Here is a 20,566-nt window from a genome sequence, read left to right on the forward strand (position 1 = left end):
AGTATCAAAAAACAAGTCAAGCCCCTTGTGGATGACACTGAATTATGATATGAGGATAGAACACAGCATGATATCTCTGCCTCTCAGAAGGGTCAGAAAGTCTTGCAAGTATTTCCCCTTCTTTATCAAAGAATCCAGGATACTGCTTATTATTAATACAGGGAAGTGTTTGAATTTCTTTGTCACATTGCTTCTGTGTCTCTGGCTGTACCAATTCAATAGATCTCTTTTCAGTTATACAAAGCATCAAGGTTCACCTTGGCTCTGAGTTAACAAAAAACAGACAAAACCCCTACTACCAATATCCATATACAGTCGGTCCTTCATATCCACTGATTTTTTATTCCTGGATTTAAGCATCCACGGCTTGAAAATATTTTTTAAAAAGTAAGAATACCAAATAGCAAACCTTGATTTTGCCATTTTATAAGGGACACCATTGTATTTAATGGGACTGCAGCATCCATAGATTTTGATATCCATGAGGGGTCCTGGAACCAAAACCTAGAGGATAACAAAGGCCCATAATATAATATCTTTGTGAGGCTAACTGAAAGATTCTTTTTTTTAAAAAAAAAAAAATTATGTGCAAATATTCAGGATCTCCAGATCATCTTGCCATCAGGCAAGATGTTACAAAAAGTGAGAAGATGGATTGACTTAATACTGAAGTCCTAATACTAATACTAATTTGAGTCTTGCTCAAATTAAAGCTTTTAGCAAAGATATTGTAAAATGAACCTACATGCATAGATCCCAATCGATCACATGCATGGGCTCCTTGTTGCTACAATATCTACTTCTATAAACTTTTTTTACACATCTGTGTCTGATTTATGCCTGCTTTCAACTGTCCTTCCTGCTTTCCTTCCTGGGGGAACACCATATCTAGGCACTCCAAATGTGTAGATCTTATGTGCATGTTTTGAACTGTATGCATTACTTGAACCAAAACCATTGTGGTATAGTGGTTTGAGTGTTGGACTAGAACTCTGGTAGAGCAGGGTTCAAATTCCTACTCAGCCATGGAAACCTACCATGTGACCTTGAGCAAGTCACATTCTCTCAGCCTCAGAGGAGGGCAATGGCACCCCCAATAAATCTTACCAGAGAAATCCCATGATAAATTCACCTTAGGGGTTCCATAAGCTGGAAATGACTTGAAGGCATGCAATAACAACATTGTTTGAAACAAACCTATCAACTTCCTATTACAGCTTGTTTTAGCAATATTTTGTGTACATTTTTCTGAGCACAGTTTTCTGTGTTGTGAATTTGGGGTGTGTGTGTATTTGCAGTTGTCCATCATTGGGAGGATTGTATGTAGAGAGATCTTGTAGCACCTTTGAGACTAACTGAAAGCAACTGGGAGGACTGTATTCATCTCATAGAGAGTTTGGGAAGTATGGCCTGAGATATGGTTGTTGAATCTCAGAATGAAATCAGACTCCCCACACATCCTAAATTGTTACCTAAGTGGGAGTATATATAGAGTATATAAACTGGACATTAGGCAATGTAAAATTATATATGCAGCATGCTTCTCGACCACACATCCCCCAGGTGTGTTGAACTGCAACTCCCATCTTCCCTTGCCAGCATAGACAAAGAACATTCTGGCTTGTGATGATGGGAGTTGTAGTTCAGTATATCTGGAGAGCAACATGTTGATAAAAAGAGGAATAGAAAATCTGCTATACTGCATACACCATTCAGTCAGCATGGGCATGTATGTGTATATGCCTTCAAATTGCCAGTCAACCTATGGTGACCCCATGAATTTCCTAGGCTTATTTAAGGCAAGGAATACTCAGACATGGTCTTGTTAGTTACTTCCTTTGAACTATAGCCTACAGCAGGGATTCCCAACCTATTTGAATTATTGGTGGTCTCCCATTTAAATACTAACTAGGGCTAACCCTGTTTAGCATCTAAGATCAGACAGGATTGAGCATCTTTAGTGTATTTAAGCCCCAGCATGGACATGACTAATATTCCAATAGTGGCCACTCTGAGATGAATAGGGGTGGAAAGCCAATAGACATAAAGAGGGCCAATTACTTTTCTTTAAAAAGCTAATCTCTGCTAGAATTTCCCAAGACTAAATGCCACAATATCAGTTTTACTAATGAACTCCAATCTGGCAGCTACATGCTGAAAGCTTCAGTACCTTTGAAGTGTTTAGCTAGAATATGGCATATGGTACAGGATTCCCTGCAATATTCATAATGATGTAGTGGTAAATTCTTAACTGTTGGCACTGATCAGGATAGTTACGCTCCCAAGGAAAACTGGAAAGATGAGTTAATCCTATCTGCCAGTGTTCTGTGTATATATGTGTGTCTATATGTATGTGTCTGTCTGTCTCTCTCTCTCTCTCTCTCTCTCTCTCTCTCTCTCTCTCTCTCTCTCTCACACACACAATTTGCATTACGACCACCATAGGATTTTGCTAAGACTCTTGGAGGGAACAGAGAAACATGAGATGGAACAAGAGTGATGGCATAATAAAAATAAATAAATCTAAAATCCTAGAATGTAGAAATGGGCATTCCCAAGAGTCAAACCATTTGCTAGCGCAGAATACTCACAGCTAAATCATGACAGATAGGGGCCATCAAACCTCTGTCTAAAAACTTCCAGTGAAGGACAGTCCATCACCTTATGAAACAGCTTGTTCCTCTGTTAATTCCTGCCCCTGCTCCATCAAAGAGGGGCCTGCATTGCAGCATAGGAGAGGCCAGCACCACCACTTCCAGGTGTGGCTGAGCAGCTAGAAGCCTAGAAGGAAGTCTTGCAATGGCTGGGATTCCAGGACATTGTGATACTTCACTCCATAATCTCAGCCCAACATTTCAGAACAAGTCTAACATTGCAAGACCAAATCTTTATGGGATTTTAGTAGGCCAGTACTGGGCCTCTGACTTCCTGGTCAGCCATTTTTTGCCAGATCCTCTATAAAATCTACCACACTCTGCATTGTTCTGAATGCAGCCAGTCCTGTTCCCCAATCTGCTGCTGGTTTCCATGTTGGGGCCAGGAAAAGAAAACATTGTGATATTGCAGCATGGTTCTTTTCTCTAACCTTCCCTGGCATTTCCCCCTTGTCTATAGTCTAAAGGAACTGGTTTACTGCTATTCCTATAGATGTGAGAGTGGGGAGCCTGGAGGAATCAGAATGACTGGCTGGGGGCACTTTGGACAACAACCACTTTGGACAACAACCAAAGCCATGCTCCTTAGGACTGGAGTGTAGCTTTGGGGTGGCTTCCAGCCTCTTAGGACGCATGCATCATTTAAACAGCATACCTCCAAAGTGACCCAAAGCAGCTTTATTTTGGCTTGTCTGTTTGGGCCCTCATCTCCCTGACACAACCAGGTGTTAGCCAGGGAAGGGTGGTGACATCTGAGGCTATCTTCAGATAGATGGCACATGATGAGAGGCATGATGTGGGACTTTTTGATGGTCTCTGGGGATCCCAGTGGATTATATCATAATTATGTATTTGACTATCCAAATACATTCATTCCGAATACATACAATTTATATGTATAATTTGCAGGAATTTGCAGGAACTAGACAGAGCAGAGGAGGACAGGGAGTCTTGGAGATTTTTCATCCACAAGGTCACCATGGGTCAAGATTGACTCAAGGGCAGTTAATAAGAACAACAAATCAGAATATAGCCACAACATTTTTAGCTACCTTGCACACTCCTCCAGCCAGTACATGATCATATCGGGGGGTGGATGAGGAGCAGAATAAAAGTTAGTCTCTGGAGGTAGGAGATGGGAGATATCCTGAACAGAAGTCAGAAAGGGCCCAAAGAAGCAAGTAGGCAATGCTGAACAGTTAGTCCAGTCCAGGTCAGTCACAAACTGCCTGATAATTCTAAATACCCCTCCTTAAAACTGCCAATACCAGAATGCAACAGGAGGCAGCTAGAGCAGTCAAAGTGGAATAGTAGCACTATAAGAGTATAGTGTGATAAACATCAGAAACACCAGATAGTAGAGCCAGCAAATAAGTCAATTGTCAGCACATAGGCTAGAAGTGAACAGGTGATATATATATATATATATATATATATATATAGGCAGTTCCTTCAAGGCATCTCTCCCTTCCACTTTCACTAAAGGATAATGTTGTGGTACCATCTATGTCTATGCTCTCTGCCAGCTCTGCAGATTCCCAGATTCCTGGCACTCTGCCCTTTTCTCCTTCTCAGCTAGGTCATCCACAAGGTGAGTTATGATGTCTTTTGGCTCTGCATTAGATTTGGATTCATCCAGGAGGTGAATTATGATAGGAAACTCCTTGCATAATCTCAGGGATAGCATTTCTCACTGGATCTGGTGCTTACCATAGCGGTCTCTTTACTGAGGTTTCCCAATTTTTGAGTAACTCTTTTGTTTTGTTTTCTTTCTCTTGTATCATTGGATATTCTTTCCACTTCTAAACCCAATCTTGAGCTTTTCCCACATCAGAATATGCCTTTGTCATCTGCCCTGTCTAGTCAGAAATTTGTCTGTGTTGTGTTGCTTTCTATATCTTCCTCTTCCATTCATGGAACATAATGTGATCTGGTTGATCTATGCCATTGTATTGGGATAATATTAAGACCCTCCACTTTTACTCAAAATATCACAGTCTGGCCTATCTCTCTGGGCACAAATTGTTCTTACTGTTAGGAATCTTGAACTAAATCTATTTATTTGTGTTTTTCTAATTTCTACCAAGAAATCAAGCTTGTATCATTGTTCATGTGGTAGCCCTTCAGATATTTGAATATAGGTATCATATCAACTCAGCAATATCTTCACCAGGCTAAAAATAAGCAACTCCTTCCGCCATTTATCATACATTTTCATTGTCATTCTCTGGACATGTCACAGCTTATTGTTTTCCTTCTTAAACTGTGGTTCCTATGCCTGAATACAGCACACCAAGTGAAGTCTGACCAAAACATAATGGAGTGTTACTATTATTTTGATCTGGTCACTGTAATTCTATTGAGGCACACTAGAATTACATTGGCCTGTTTTCCCCCCTTGCTGGATCACACTCTTGACTTGCATTTAGCCATACTCTCACATTCAGTGCTGGACATGATCTTGTTAACTGGCCCCATTACAACACTGAATATTGAAATCAGAGAAGAGCTGAAAATTTTCAGAAGAAATTTATCAGCATGAATTTATAAAGAGAAAGTCTTCATGAACTACAATACATACATCATTTTTTCCTCCACCACTGTTAATTCATTTCAGTTGCCTACTGTTGCTGGCTATGCTTTAAAATATATCTTTCCATTTTGATTTTGTTCCAGGTAGGATGCAATGGCAAACCTCTTCTGAACAAATCTTGCCAAGAACGCCCCACAATAAGGTTGCAATAAGTCAGAAACAACTTGAAGGTACACAGCAGCAGCAACAACAACAATGGATGCATTGCTTGATAATTCTGTCTTCGCTGTAGTAGCATCCATTTTGAAACCACATCACACTGAGGACAAAATTAAGAAACTCCTGTACTAAGACTGGTCCATCTAGCTTAGTACATCCAATAATTGTGTAAATTTGGCTGGGACATTTCCAGTGACTCCTCTGTTGTCCCACTTTTTCAGATGTATTCAAAATGTCCCAGTTTCTCTTTTCCCCTCCCACTTTCCACCTTATGTCTCTGCTTACTTCAGTTGCTGCAAACTGAGTTCAGTGTGCAAGGATGTTGTTCAGAAAGAGGAGAGGAGAGATAGAATCTTGCCCTACCCAATAGGCTGAAGCAAAAGCAAACTATTGTAACATCTCCTAGCTTGTGCATTGTTTCTCATTAACAGCTTTTGCCATCTTGAGCACACTCTAGTGTTGCTTGGCAAGGAATGTCCTAGTTTTCATAGATGAAATGTTGGTGGGTATGACATAGAACTGCCAACACCAACTGCCAGTTGCTGTCATTCATTTGTTCATTCATTTACCCACTTAGTGGGGTGAAAACATATGTATCTGTATGCAGAACTTTAAATGTCCTCATCTAGGAAGCACAACATAGCCAGCTTTTTAGACATATGCTCCTTGGCATTCATAGGTAGGATATCTTCCAAATGTTTGCTACATGAAATGATGATACAGGAACAGACATTTCTCCAGCCATCATAACATTTGTAGGTGCCCCAGTTTTGTGACAACAGGTTTAGTTCACTGAGGAAGGAGATGTAGGTCAGATGAATTTCTATTTAACTCAGATCAATTTTGCCCACAAGTATGTAGTTTAATTAATTCTTTATAACTGACCACCACTTAAGCCTCATTCTGCCCATCACTACTGTATAATTTGTGTGCATAAACAAAAAAGGGAAAGGAATTCTCATAGTTGGCATTTATGAATTAAAGGCAACTGCCACTAGGACTTCATTTATTGTGTTCTGTTTTGCTTTACTTATCCATATTAACCAAAGCTGAGGGGCATTTATTCTGTCTGTGACATTTTGAATGAAATCCCTGGGTGCACACTTTCTTGTGCTTAAAAGATTTGATGTGCAGATACTGCCAGAGTCACTGTCATGAAAATATGCAATAGAAATGCTCTAGAAATGGCACCAATTCCTTTGGCTCAGGAGAACAATGCACTATAAAAGAGAATGGCAAATGTCCAGAGATATATCTTAAATGCAGCTTTTGCTGTTATTCTTCTGGCTGCATTCAAAATTTGACCTGATCACCTTTATTCTCTCCCACAATCCCAACCATTTGATAGCCTTGGATTCTGGATTGGGGAAAGTCTAACTGCATGTTATGTTGAATACTTGGCATTTAGCTCCATTTGTTGAGTTGGGGGGGAAAAATTAGCGTGAGGGTCTTCATCTGGATCAAGATGACCACTTGCAAGAAGGAGGTGTGTGATCCTTCCTTCCTCCATCATGAGCTCAAAGAGCTTTTCTTCCAACTCCAGCTTCCAGGGATGGAAAAGCATCTCCCACAGCAAGGAGAAAACTACCATAATTATTTGCCTATGTAAATAATTGAGAATTGCATCCTTACAAATAGAAATTTTGCTTCTTATCCTTAACTGATACACGGGCTAATATTTGTTGGCATCATAGCAGGAGGGAGGAGGCTTACAGGGAGTCCTGATCCAGATTAAAGGCCTTGTGCTTATTTTAAGTTGTCAAAAATATATTAGATGATATACTTATAATATATTCATTCACTGTACATTGTCCATGTTGGGACAATATTTCCTGTTTGGAGACTTTTTGCTTCTCTCAATACTTCTTCTTTTTGTGTGTGTGTAAAACCTACTGTAGTGAAATGTTCTGGAGAACTCCAAAGCTTTCAACATTATGTGAAATTTTGACTGGTCCAAAGGTCCAATTTGTTTTTAAAACTGAACCAGGATTGCTTTTTGAGTTGGAGTCATGTGTCAGATTACTTGTTGTTGTGTGCCTTCAAGGAATTTTGGACTTCTGAAGACCCAAAGAGGAACCTATAACAGTGTTTTCTTGACAAGTTTTCAGTGCGGGTTTCCCATTGTCATCCTTTGATGGTACCAGTTTGGTACCATGGATAACGAATCATGTTTGGTGCTTCTTTGATCAAGTGTGTGGACTTGATTAGAACACAGAAAAATGTATTATTGCTATATTCCAACTTTTTTCCAACTAGACAAAACTTTTAAATTATAGCATACCTTATATTAGCAACCACAGATACTGGTTGCTTAATTTGTTTATTCCATACAATTTCCCTCTGAACAGAACACAAAGTATAACATAGCTATATTACCAGATCTTTCCTTTTCACATGAATGCTTTTTCTATTTGTCCTAAGCAATTCACAGTACAAGATGACAGACCAAACAAGGAGAAAATTAGAACAAAATTGGCTCCAGGGTTGTTGCTATCCCCAGGACATTCTGACTGGGCCTAGACATGTAGCTTTTCTGAGATAATTATCTGCTGCTGCCCCAATGATTTTAAGTGAACAATGAGAAGCTAATAGGTCACAATGACCCTGAAGCTTACTGGCTTGCAGACATCATAGTGTCAGAATTAAAAACAGCCAGCAATCTTTAGCCTAGCAATAGCATTCATTCCATGACATGATCTAGCATATGGATCAGCATCAAGATGACAGCCCAGTGATTTTCAGCTGTGTTGAACTACAACTCCTATTGTTTCTTGCCGGCCTGACCTTTGAGATGGCATTTTAGGATTACACAAAATTGCAGTCTAAGATGTTTGAAAGGTGTTCACTATAGAGGAAGCTGCACCATTCAGGCATTTTTAACCATGCAAACAAGGGGACCACTCCCTTTCCATGAAATTTAAATCCCTGGTTTTCCAGGTTTTAGCCTGTAAAGAGACACAAAGGAGTCTCTCCATTGTAGGTATTTGCCCCCACATGTGTTGAAAAGAGTAATGGAGGAGGTGAAGTGAGCATGCTCACTCTGTATGCTGCCCTTCCTCCACATGTAGAGGGCAAGAGAAATGGCAGTGGACAAGGTGGGACTATTATACTCCTACTCTGCAAAGGTTCCCTCTGCCCTGACTTCAAACATCTCAAAAGAACCTGGGGAGATGACCCTTGCCATATCCAGCTGCATCTGCTTGATTTCTAACAAGACACACAACAATCAGTTATTTCTGTATAACACACAATTCCTGTTGCACAACTGAAATTTCATTGACACTTACAAGTGAACAGAGCTCCACAAAGGAATTAAGTATATTTGAATTGTTGTCTACCATATAGGGATTTTTTTGGGGGGAGGGGGTGTATCTGTTTTGAATGCTTGGAATGAACTAGGCTATTTATGTAAGAACATGGTATTCCTGTTAACATGAATAATCGTATGGATTTTCACCCATGTCCAGGGACATATGTATGCATCTGAGCTCTGTCCTGAAAGTTCATGAAAGGATACATGAAGAAGATCCAGCCTTGATTGTGAAAACATGGCTGGGAAAAGAAAGCCTTCTAGAGTTTGGTGCAGGGGTGAGAAAACTAGTGGCTTCCATGTCTTTATGATGGTGAATCTAAGATAGGCTCCAGTCAGAACTTTATATAACCTATCCAAAATATTGTGCCTATTCTGGTTACACACTTTGGATAGCTTCTTTAAAATTTAGACTGATAGCCAGAAATGGATTCATTGCCCCATGGACATGGGAGGCACCAGCTGGCATTGGGAGAACTTCCAGCCCCTAACATGTATACAGGTACCAATGTCCTAGTCAGATTTAAGCCCCATTATAGTGCACTGGGAAGGGATGAAGACTAATGTAAAACAACCAAGGGAAGGAAATACCTGGATTTAATTTTCATCAAGGCATCTTGAATTAATGTTAGTGGAACTTGCTTCAGTCTTGCATATTATGCTTGGTGTGTTAGAAAATAACAAAGTGAAGGTAGCTCAATAGTTTTAAACATCAGTATTTCTCATGAATAAAGAGGCAGATAAATATGATTCATTTAGGTACACCATAAAATGAATAATGTTGTTGTTGTTGTTATTTTGCAAATGCAAATTAATTTTTTGCAAGCAAGTCATTGCCTTTATTAGATCCTTTTGTCAACAGCAAAATAAACAGCTTCGTTATTATAAATAATTTTGGGAAAACATGGAGAGTATAAAATAAAAATGGTGGGTACTTTTGGCCAAAAGAGCTTTTAAAAGCAAGAGCCAGAGGTTGCGTTACTTTATTATTTTTTATTATTTTAGTGAAAAAATGTTTTTTAAAGGAACAAACACTTTCTTTGTGGGGAGAGACAGGAAGACCTACAGTATGGGAGCAAATGGAATGATTTTTCCACTAGAACATTAAGTATTATTATTCATTTTTTTGACTTTTTTTGCTAATCAAACATTATTTTTTGTCCAGATATGCTTTTTATGTACAGAATGTGTATTTTCTCCCCAAAACAACTTTTTGTGTGCATAAAGCAGCATATTTTGCATAAAATACAGTTTCTTGTGCAAAAGTGTTGCTTTTTGCCCAGCAAACATGTTTTCAGGATAAAACTTCCACCAAAAAGGCCTCCTTTTTGTACAGTTTTTAAAACAAAAATCTCAAAGCGCAGTTATCAAACTGCACAGAAACCCTTATCTCTTTGTACAGCAAAGGAGAAACAGTTTAAGTTATTTATTCTTACATGCAATAATGATATAAGTAAAGATTTACTTGCCTACTGGTTAGTCAATCCTTGTTTTAAAAGGGGGAGGAGGACATGGATGACCTTAATATTTGTTAAGACTTAAAAATTGAAAGTTAATAACTTCTGATAGCATGACACCCTTTCAATTTAAATTTTTTCCTGGATTAATAATTCCAGATTCTATATACTGAACACAGCTGTGATAGTCTAACAAACCATTCCAGAGTGTCAGACTCAAAATCACTTCATAATGGTTTCTTCATATATCACTTCATATTTGAATTAGCACCCATCATTTTTATTTTATACTTCTTGTGTGTACACACACACAAACTGAGGCATGTATTATGATGTTTATGTAATCATACATACCATAGGCCAGGATGGTATAGTGGTTTGAGCATTGGACTACAGCTCTAGAGTTGAGGGTTTAATTCCCCATTCAGCCATGGAATCCTATGGAGTAACTTTAGGTGAGTCACATACTCTTAGTCTCCCCCAAAACCCATGACTGAGTTGCCTAAGACTAAAAGGCACACAACAAAACAGACAGACATGCACATATAACCACACATACACAAACACACATTGTAAAAGGTAACTTTTTATTATTATTATTAACCTTTATTTATGAAGCGCTGTAAATTTACACAGCGCTGTACATACAATCTTTTTAATTAGACGGTTCCCTGCCCTCGGGCTTACAATCTAAAAAGACATGACACAAAAGGAGAAGGGAGTGGTGGCGGGGAAGGGGAAGGGGATGAAGTCCAGCAGTTCCTGTCAACCTCCGAGGCCTGGACCAAGGCAGATGGACTGGAGGGAGGGCTCGGCTTCATAATGGATGGTTAATCTTCTTCCAGGGAAAATACATACTCTCAAGTAGGATAATACATATACAGTACATAGCAATACAGGAAATGGTTCGATAAACAGGCACCAAAAGAACATCAAATAGTAAGCGACAATTATGCAATGCCTGGGAAGGCTTCTTTGAACAGGATGGTTTTCAACTCCGTTTTGAAGCTGGTTAAAGAAGTGATAAAGAAGTTTTACACATTATAGCCAATAAAGATATCACCCTTTATTGTGGATTTTGGATTTTGCTTTAGGACTTTATTGCATGGAGAAATACTCAAAATAGATTTGGGATTGCAAGCTCAAAAGCAAGTATTACCACACGTAAAATTGCTGCCGCCACCACCATTTTTACAAAGTGGCTGGCTGAGCGAGGCTGGGGCCCATGATGTAGTTGCCTGGTGGCAGTGGTGGTAATTTTACGTGCGGTAATACCCACTTTTGAGTTTGCAATCCCAAATCCATTTCAAGTCTTTTTCTCTATGCAATAAGTTCCCTACTTTGGTCTATGGCCAACACAGTTACCCTTGAATATATTTCTCAGCTTTATTCTAGTTAAGCTTTTAATGCAGGCATTTAACTTAAATTTAAATGGACATTTTACACAAATGTAATAATAAATCTCCCTCATCTAATCTAAATGAAATTGAATTGGCTTATTATTGATTAACTAAATGCATTCATTCTTTTCTTATAACTTTCTTATCTTAGGAGGAGAATGAGGCCACACTTATTTGGTTCTATGTCCACATTTCCTGCTACCCCTCACACAACAATCATGTTTTTGGGATAACTCATGGAGAGGACAGCCTTTGAGTCAGGGATATGGAAATATTTCACAGGAAGGAGCAGGGGTACTTTTCCATCTTTCTCTTGCCCAGTTCACTTTCACATTACACAGTTATAATACTTTGATTCCAGTTTTACTACCATAGCTGCATCATATGAAATCCTGGGGTTGGCAGTTTGGTGATGAGGCACAAGAGCTCTGTGGCTCAGGATTCAAAACTGTTACACACAAAGGTGTAAGGCTTGGAGAACAATACCAGATCAGTGAAAGGGCTGGAATGCTTCTGTGCTGTGTACAATCTGGTGCACCATTTACCATCAATAAAGCATATGCAGTAGCAGTAACAGGTGTTGGTGTTAGGCACTGAAAGAATTCTTGGGGACGGCTGAAACTACACCCAGTTGTGGATCAAGATACACATCCAAATGAGTATTTGGGTATGCAGAATAAAATGTGTTCTACTCAAATTCCTAGCACAGAAAAACAAAATATTGTGTGTGTGTGTGGGGGGGGGGGGGCAAGATAAAATGAGATAATGTAAAGCATGAACATCTTTCATTTGGAGGTTTTCCTTGATCTCAGTAAAGAAGAAGTGTTCCCCCAAAAGAAGAAGTGTCAATTTTTCCTGCAGGGATCCAGCCTACTAATAACCAGAATATATTACATTTGCTTTGCTGTATCATGGTTCACCAAAACACAGCATAGATCTCTGTCCCAATACTTTATACTGTCTGGAACAATAAAAATACTGCAGTGGTAAAAATCAAGTTGCCTAAATTTGGGGAATTTGTTTATGAACGTGCAGGTGGCAAGGTCATAGATGGCTTACATTGCAGATCTACATCTGTGTGGATTCAGCTGCAGAATATGAGACAGAAGCAAGTGTGTGGTGTGTGTGTGTGTAATTTTACTTTTGCACTGTCTAAATTGGTCAGATTGGTTTTATTGTACACCACCCTGAGATTTGTAGATAGAGGATAGGATATAAATATTGAATAAATAAAGAAATAAAATCCTGCAATTCACCGAGTCAGAAATTGTCCCACTCTAGTACAAGAGGGCTAAAACCCAATGTTGAAGTGTTCCTTGTTTTTCCTTTTATGGACTGTAGCAGAAAGGATCAAGTTTCCATCCACACATAGTGACATTCTCATTGTGATTAGTTTTTCTTGCAGATCCTGTTTCTTTATTTCTTTAAAAAAAAAACACACTCAAAAACAAACTAGACATTTAATAAAATGTGTAATTTGGGCCTGCAGTTTTGGTAGAGTTATATTGCCACAAGAGATTCATCCTTCCAGACTTGTTCAGTGAAAAGGTAGCACTTTGGTGAGAGACCATTTTAAGATGTTCCTTTCTTTTAATTGATTCCCCACATTCTCAAAGGTGTACTCTCTTGTTTTGAATGTGTTTTGCATTTGCTAATAAAGATGCACTAGACGTCTGTGATCTGTTTCCACAAGGAAAGCAAATGTGTTTCTGGAGGATGTGTGCAGAAGGAGTAACACTGACACGTAATGTGGTCCTGCTGCTCACACTAACAAAAAGAATCTTGGGGAAATTGGAAAACAAATGAGTCAAAGGAGCAGCAAAGTTCCCAGCTGCTGGATTAGTAAAATAACAAATGACTGCTTTGCAACAGCTTTCTTCCCCCTTCCCCTTCTTCAGCATTAATTCTTTATTTTTCTATTGGGAGACAACAAGCTTATCAACCCACATCTGAGAAAGATGGGAAGAGGAGCTGGAGCACACTGAAGGTTGGGCAGTTCACACTAGAAGCTCATGTATTTCATGCAGATGAAACAAAACATGTCCTGCTTTAAAGGAGCCTTCTTAATGCAGCCTAAACCCCTGTGGCATCATCGTCCCAGAACTCCATGCCAAAACATTCATTTCTAAAAATAATATCTGGGTAGGCTGAGATTTTATCTCACAAAAAATTGCATTTGAAGTCTGATCAACAGACCCAACAGATCTTTTATTCTAGTTTATTGTATTTTTTTATGTATGTTTTCCTGCTCTAGCAGCTAATGTGGCAGATTACAGTCTATGGTGTTGTGGTGTTCAGCAGTTATAAGGGTGTGGGTTGTTTAAAATATTAATTATTGGATGGGGCAGTGCATAAATTCCAAGAAATGCATGTAAATAAAAGTACTATAAAATCAGCCTCCACATTTCTTGTCCTGACCTGGAGGACAGGAGGGACAGAAATTTCAAAGTATTTCAAAATGGAACAAAGCTGTAGTTCCTACTAGATTATCTTTTGCCACTCATTCTTAGTCTGACCTACCTCATGGGATCATCGTGAAAGAAAAAGTAAGGAGGAGGAAAAGAGGATGCATGCAACTTTGAGTTTATGTAAAGGTGGGATATAAATGCAGTTAATTAATTAATATGCATGTTATTAATAAATAAATTAAACAAATACATTTTATTTCCCAATTTTGCATTGCCTTTGTGATATTCAGGGAGTCTTTCAACAGCTCAAAGGCAATAAAGATTCCACCACAATCTTTATGACAATGGTTTCTAGATTTTTCACCATTTTGCTTGCCAAATTCTGGACACACTTTAGCTTGTCAATGAGGCTCAACAGACCGCCCCAAAAGGGCAGGCTGGACACCTGTTTTTGCTCCTGAAGGAGGCCATAGCAGCCAAACCACATGGTCTCCCTCTGCACCAAAAAGAATCTGCTAAAAGCAGGTTCTTTTTGTTGTGCACAGTAGATGCCATGAGTGCACCACTGGCACACTGTAATGCATCAGTGACGCAAGTGTGGCACAACAACGTGCAGATGCTGTGCTTGTGTCATGATGGCGGCCCCATGTAGACGGTGCTGTAAAGTACTAGGGTTTGTGAGCGTGTGGTCACTCCACTCTCCCGAACCCTAGTTTTGGCCCCAGGGTGGCACAAAGTGCCGGTCTGTACCAGGCCAATATCCCTCTTGAACTGTGGTGCCCAGACCTGTACACAGTATTCTAGGTGAGGTCTGACCATAGCAGAATAGAGTGGTACTCTTCCATCAATCTAGGCACTGCACTCCTATTGTTATAGCCTAGAATCTCATTGGCTTTTTTAGCTGCCACATCACACTGTTGATTCATGTTTAACTTGTGGTTTACTTGGACTTCTAGATTCCTTTTGCAGGTACTATTGTCAAGTTAGGTCTCAACATCCTATATCTGAGCCTTTAACTTTTTCTGTTATGGTCATTTTGGATTCTGATCCTGTTCTCTGGTGTATTAACTATCCCTCCTAATTTGGTGTCATCTGCAAATTTAATAAGCATGTCATCTGTTCTTAAGGGAGCAATATGTAGCAATAGCAGCTTCATTTATATAGTGCTTCAAACCACACTAAGCAGTCTTTAAGCAATTTACAACAATAAGCTAATTGCCCCCAACGATCTGGGTACTCATTTAGCAACCTTGGAAGGATGCTAGGCTGAGTTGACCCTGAACTCCTGGGCTGGGATTGAACTCACAACCTTGTGGTTTGTGATTGAGTGGCTGCAGTACCGGCATTTACCTACTGCACCACCAGGGCTCCTATGTAGCAGGCAAAACTAATCTCAGAAAACTAAAGGGGCAGCTTGCAGATTAAAACTCATGTTATCCTAAACCTCGGTAGATAGGGCTGATTAATATTTATGTGAAGAACTATTGTTCTATCCAAAGGCTGACCTCTACACAATCTTATGGCAGCTTCCTAGAATTCTGCAATCATGGTGCATCAGAGCCTCAAACTAACTGGTCAAAGTAATTATTTACATTTGGTTCCAAGCCATTTCTCCTCCCCCAGAGGTAACTGGCCATCCTTATGGTTAAGCGTTTTCTTCAAAGGTATTGTATAGTCTTGTTGTTCATAAATAATCCAAATAGATACTTCTGGAAAACCATTAAAATACTAGAAGTCACTGGCCCAGGGTACCAAAAAATTCCTAAGTACTGAGGTAACATGCAACCTCTAACTATAAAAGTACTAAAACTGTTGTGGTTACACTTCAAAAAGAGTAACATTATCTCATGTTTTGCTTTAGTTACTGTAAATTCAAAATAATTATTACTAGCCAGTTATTCGCAACAATTTCCAGCCAAGCCTTGGGGGCAATAACATTTTTCAGCCTCTGAAATCATTATGAGATGGAGTACTGCTTGAAGCTAGAGCTAGATTTGTAAGAGACTCATCCCAGAAGGTTACAGTTCTCCATGAAATTTTTTCCAAGGGAAAATAGCTTCTGATAACCAGGCAACCTATCTTCTGCTGCTCTGTTCTCTTGACAGTGGTTCATTGGCCAGAAATATATATATATTGGCAATACAAATTGTCTCCCTCAAAGTGGTCAGGCTCAACTATTAAGTGGTGCACATACTCAGGGCATGCTATTTTGTGTTACTGACCTCCATACCTTTATACATATTGCATGTGTCTCTTTCGTACAGTTTGTAGATGCATGTGGCTATTGTTTGTCCCAACAAGAGTAGAACCATTGAACCAGTCAGTTTTACTTTAGTATCAGTCCACCATGCAACAATTGTTCTCCTCTGTGAATAACCAACATGATTCTAACCATTTGTTTTCCATGTGAATCAAACTATGGACAAACTACTATTACTCCCCTCTCCCTCATTTGATTTAAAATTTTGTTGGGCCACCAGGATGGGGGACTGCCAAGGAAAACCAGATGCCAAAGGCTTTCAGGGGAATGCCATGGCAAACCAACTCTGAGTATTCCTTGTCCAAGAAAATACTATAAAATTCATGGACTTACCATACTTTGACAAGAAAATTGAAGGCACATGCACACACACCAAGCAGAGGGTGGATGACATTTCCCCAAGGTTGTCAACTAAGCATCCCTTCTCTCAGCAATTAGGGGATGCAATTCTAATTTTTTCTAAGTTTAATAATCTAAAATGGACTCTCAGTGAAACTGTGCTGATTTATAGCTGCTGGGTCATGAACATCACCCTGTGTCTGCCAGCAACAGATCTCACAGTAATATTTCTGCCACCCTCTCTATTCTCCTTGGCATTAACAGTGAGGATAGGCATAAAGAATGGTACACTTTATAAACCTTTTCTACCAAGGATGGGGAACCTGTGGGGCCCCATATGTAGGTCCTAAAATCCTTTACTATTGGCCAGGATTGGAAGTATAGGACAACAACCTCTGGAGAACCACAAGTTCCTCAGCCCTGTTTTAAACTACCACTTCTCCAACTGCACACTTCCCTTGCATATGCAATCCCTCCTTTGTCTTTGCTATCATCTTGACATGCAATTTTTTTCCATAGACAGTTCTTCTTTTTTTCGTAGCTTTTAGAAAAACCCACCCTAAGGCCTTACCTATTGTTCAGGGATCTCAAAGAAGTTTTCTTTGTAGGTCTAATTGGATCATATACTGCTGCCTTTGCCTCTTTGCTGCTTTACAAACATAAAGGAACCCAGTCAGTTCCTTGACATTTCTGTGAATCTAATGTGGATATTAAATGGAATTTGTGATATAGAATGACCCCAGAAGTCACTCCAGAAACCTGCTGTTCTTCTATACATGCCATTCCGCTTACCTGAAATAGGATGTCGTGGTAGGGAGAAATGCTTCTACCTGCATGCTAATTTGCTGGCTATTTTGCACAAAACCTCAAATGCAAGCCCTTGTCTGCGTCAGTTTCCATGGTGCTGTCACGCTGCTCCCTTTCGACAGCTTCACTTATCAACATTTTCCACCCGTCCTCTTCTGCATAATGTGCAGTTCATTCACCCAGAAAGTTCAACTATTGTAATGATGGCTTGGGATGGGAGGCAGGGAAGGAGGGGACAAGGCATGGGGTGAAGAGGTGAGCCGTGCTCAGGGAGGTGTGTGGGAACTTGGTTCTGTAACACAATGGGGAATTAGAAGACATGCAGCCTCCCACAGCCTTGGTGTGTTTTATGGGAAAAGATGTGTTCTCTCTCTCTCTCTCTCTCTCATACACACACACACACACACAGAGTCAGAATTACAATTGTGCAAGCCAAGAATGATTTACATTGAGCATCCTTAGACCTAAATCCATCCAGAGAATCTCTCTCTCTCTCTCTCTCTCTCTCTCTCTCTGTGTGTGTGTGTGTGTGTGTGTGTGTGTGTAGCAAAGGAGTCTCTCCTCCTCTCCGTCTCATAATGCATCAGTTTACAGGCAAAGCTTTTCCTCTGGCTGACTCTACCCTGCCGCCTGTCCATCTATCTGGCTGTCTTTGTTAGTTAATTGGCTTCTGTTTCTCTCTTCTCCCCAGGACAGCTTTCCTGCGCGCTTTGGGGGAGTCCATTTTGTGAATCAGCCTTGGTACATCCATGCCCTGTACACACTCATCAAGCCTTTCCTCAAAGACAAGACAAGAAAAAGGGTAATTGGAGAATGAAACAAGCCTGTGATGCAGCATGGCCACACTGGCATAAGTAGATTTCTGCTTCCATCCCTTCCCTCTTTGTCTCTTGGTGGTTTCATTTGCATGGCCTCAGAATAATAGCAAGGGTTGAAAGCTCAGCAGAAGTTCGACAGCAGTCCACATTTAATCAACATATCAATGGGAGAGTGGTTTTCAGAAACCCAGCAAGGTACTGAAAAATTTGTCAACATGTACAACCAAAAGATATCATTTTCTCACATAAAAACATATTGATGAATTGGATATAGCATTACCAGCACTAATACAGAAAATGACCAGAGGAAAATTGTACAGTAATTGTTTCAAAAATATCTATTCTCTCCCCTTTTACAGACATTTTTAACCTTGTTCAAAATTTATCATTTTGCTTCTTTGGCAGATTGTCTCTCTTGTAAAGAAATGAGTGGGTTAGAATCAACAATGCCACTGAAATATTTTAGATACAGATCAGAATTTGACTGTAGCAAAAAGCCTGAGATATTAATCTCTACAATATATAATTTTTTTTTAAAAAAAAATCATAGTTTGCATATTGTGAATAATAAATTACCATAATCTGAACCAAACTAAAACTTCTGAGTAGCATTCAGGTACATACAATACATATCCTCAGGTGTGTGTGTGTGTGTGTGTGTGTGTGTGTGTGTGTGTGTGAGTGCGAGTGTGTGTGTGTGTGTGAGTGTGAGTGTGTAAACATGCCTAAGTATTATTGCAGGTGAAACCTTAAACTACCATAGCACCTTGTACAGCTTCATTTGAATATCCCTTTATTCTTCGTTTCAATGTGGGACACTATGCAGACAACACAAATAAAGTTGAGGATTTCTCCTCTCTTTCTCCCCATTCAGCTTTCTAAAACATCTTATCTGATGAAGAGATAAGAAGATCTCAAAAGCTTGCACCTATTTTTGTGGTCTGTAAATTAAATACACTATGAGGCATGCAATCTATGGTTGGTCCCAGCTGGAACAGACTCATCGAATCAGTGTTTGATTTAGGCTGCATCTACACTGCAGACTTAATGCAGTTTGACACTGCTTTTACTCCCATGGCTCCGTACTATGGAATTCTGGGATTTGTAGTTTTGTGAGACATTTAGCATTCTCTGTCAGAGAGCTCTGGTGCCATAACAAACTATAAATTCCAGGATTCCATAAGTCAAGATGGCAAAAGTTATTAACGAATTAAGCTGAGGATTAAGTGGAGGGTGGAAAGAGAAGCTGGGATATTTTACAAGCAACTGAAAAAGTGGGGTGACAACAGATTATATGAGACTGTTCCTGACTAATTGGGATAGAGTTGAGGTCATTCAATAGGATTGAAGCCTAATACAGATTTTGAAATATCAAACAAGAGACATAGAATTAATAGATGTGTAAGAGAACTGTTTTCCTTCCATATATTTCCTTTGTTTTCTCTCTCTCATAAGATTTTTCTTCATGGTAACAATCTGAATAGTCTTCACCAGCTTATACACCCTGACTGCCTGCCCTCAGAATTTGGAGGGACGCTTCCTCCTTATGACATGGGCACTTGGGCTCGGACATTACTTGGTCCAGACTACAGTGATGAAAATGACTACACTCACACATCCTACAATACCATGCATGTGACACATTCATCTTCCACCCTGGAGAGAGAATGCTCACCCAAACTCATGAAAAGGTAAGAAAAGAGAAATAAAATTATGTCAGAGCAACAATTTAAAAATCATTTTCTCTGCTTTAAAATGAGCAGTAGCCAATAATGCTAAAGTGGAAAGGAAAGGATACTTCACCTTAGAAAGAGATGAGTGTGTGCAAAATGAAAGGGCAACATTTGTAGTAAATGCAGTTTCTTGCCAGATGTTTGTGAGCAAAACAAGTTGAAAGTTAAGAGGAATATATATTAAAAGGTAGGGAATGTATCACAGTGGAATGTGGTTTCATGATGCATTGTATAGGGCTGTTACTGTTCCTGATCACAGCTAATGATAGTTGATTTCAGTCACACTTGTTAGGCAGAGTGAAAAATTATCTGTCTATAATGGACTCTGGAAAATGAACTCTGCAAGCACCACTGGTCTTCAAATTAAAGCATAAAATCATGGGGTTTTATGTGTTGTTGTTCCAGCACTATCTAAGCTATTCAAGGTACCTATACAAGGCTGATACACTGGATCCAAATCCCCTGGCAGGAACCAATGTCAACAATGATGCCTTTTGCTCACATATTTCCCTGGCCTCTGTTAGTGTATTTGTTGCTGCGGAGTGCCTTCAAGTCATCTCTGACTTATGATGACCCTAAGGTGAATCTATCAAGGGAGTTTTCTGTGGCTGAGAGTGTGACTCTTTAA

At 39.5% G+C, this 20,566-nt stretch overlaps 1 protein-coding gene across 1 annotated transcript in view; it reads left to right on the forward strand.

The window, feature by feature from the left end:
• The window catches only part of LOC149317362 (clavesin-1), a 93,482-nt gene that overhangs the window by 58,632 nt on the left and 14,284 nt on the right, over nt 1–20,566 (forward strand). Inside the window, exons 4-5 of the mRNA XM_089517367.1 lie at nt 18,079–18,189; nt 19,661–19,896. Of these exons, the coding sequence (XP_089373493.1) occupies nt 18,079–18,189; nt 19,661–19,896 (347 nt within the window). The remainder of the gene's footprint in view (nt 1–18,078; nt 18,190–19,660; nt 19,897–20,566) is intronic.

The sequence above is a fragment of the Sceloporus occidentalis genome, unplaced genomic scaffold (genome assembly GCF_023333645.1).
Source record: "Sceloporus occidentalis isolate IW3139 unplaced genomic scaffold, rSceOcc1.0.p SCAF_3, whole genome shotgun sequence".
In the NCBI taxonomy this organism is placed as follows: Eukaryota; Metazoa; Chordata; class Lepidosauria; order Squamata; family Phrynosomatidae; genus Sceloporus; species Sceloporus occidentalis.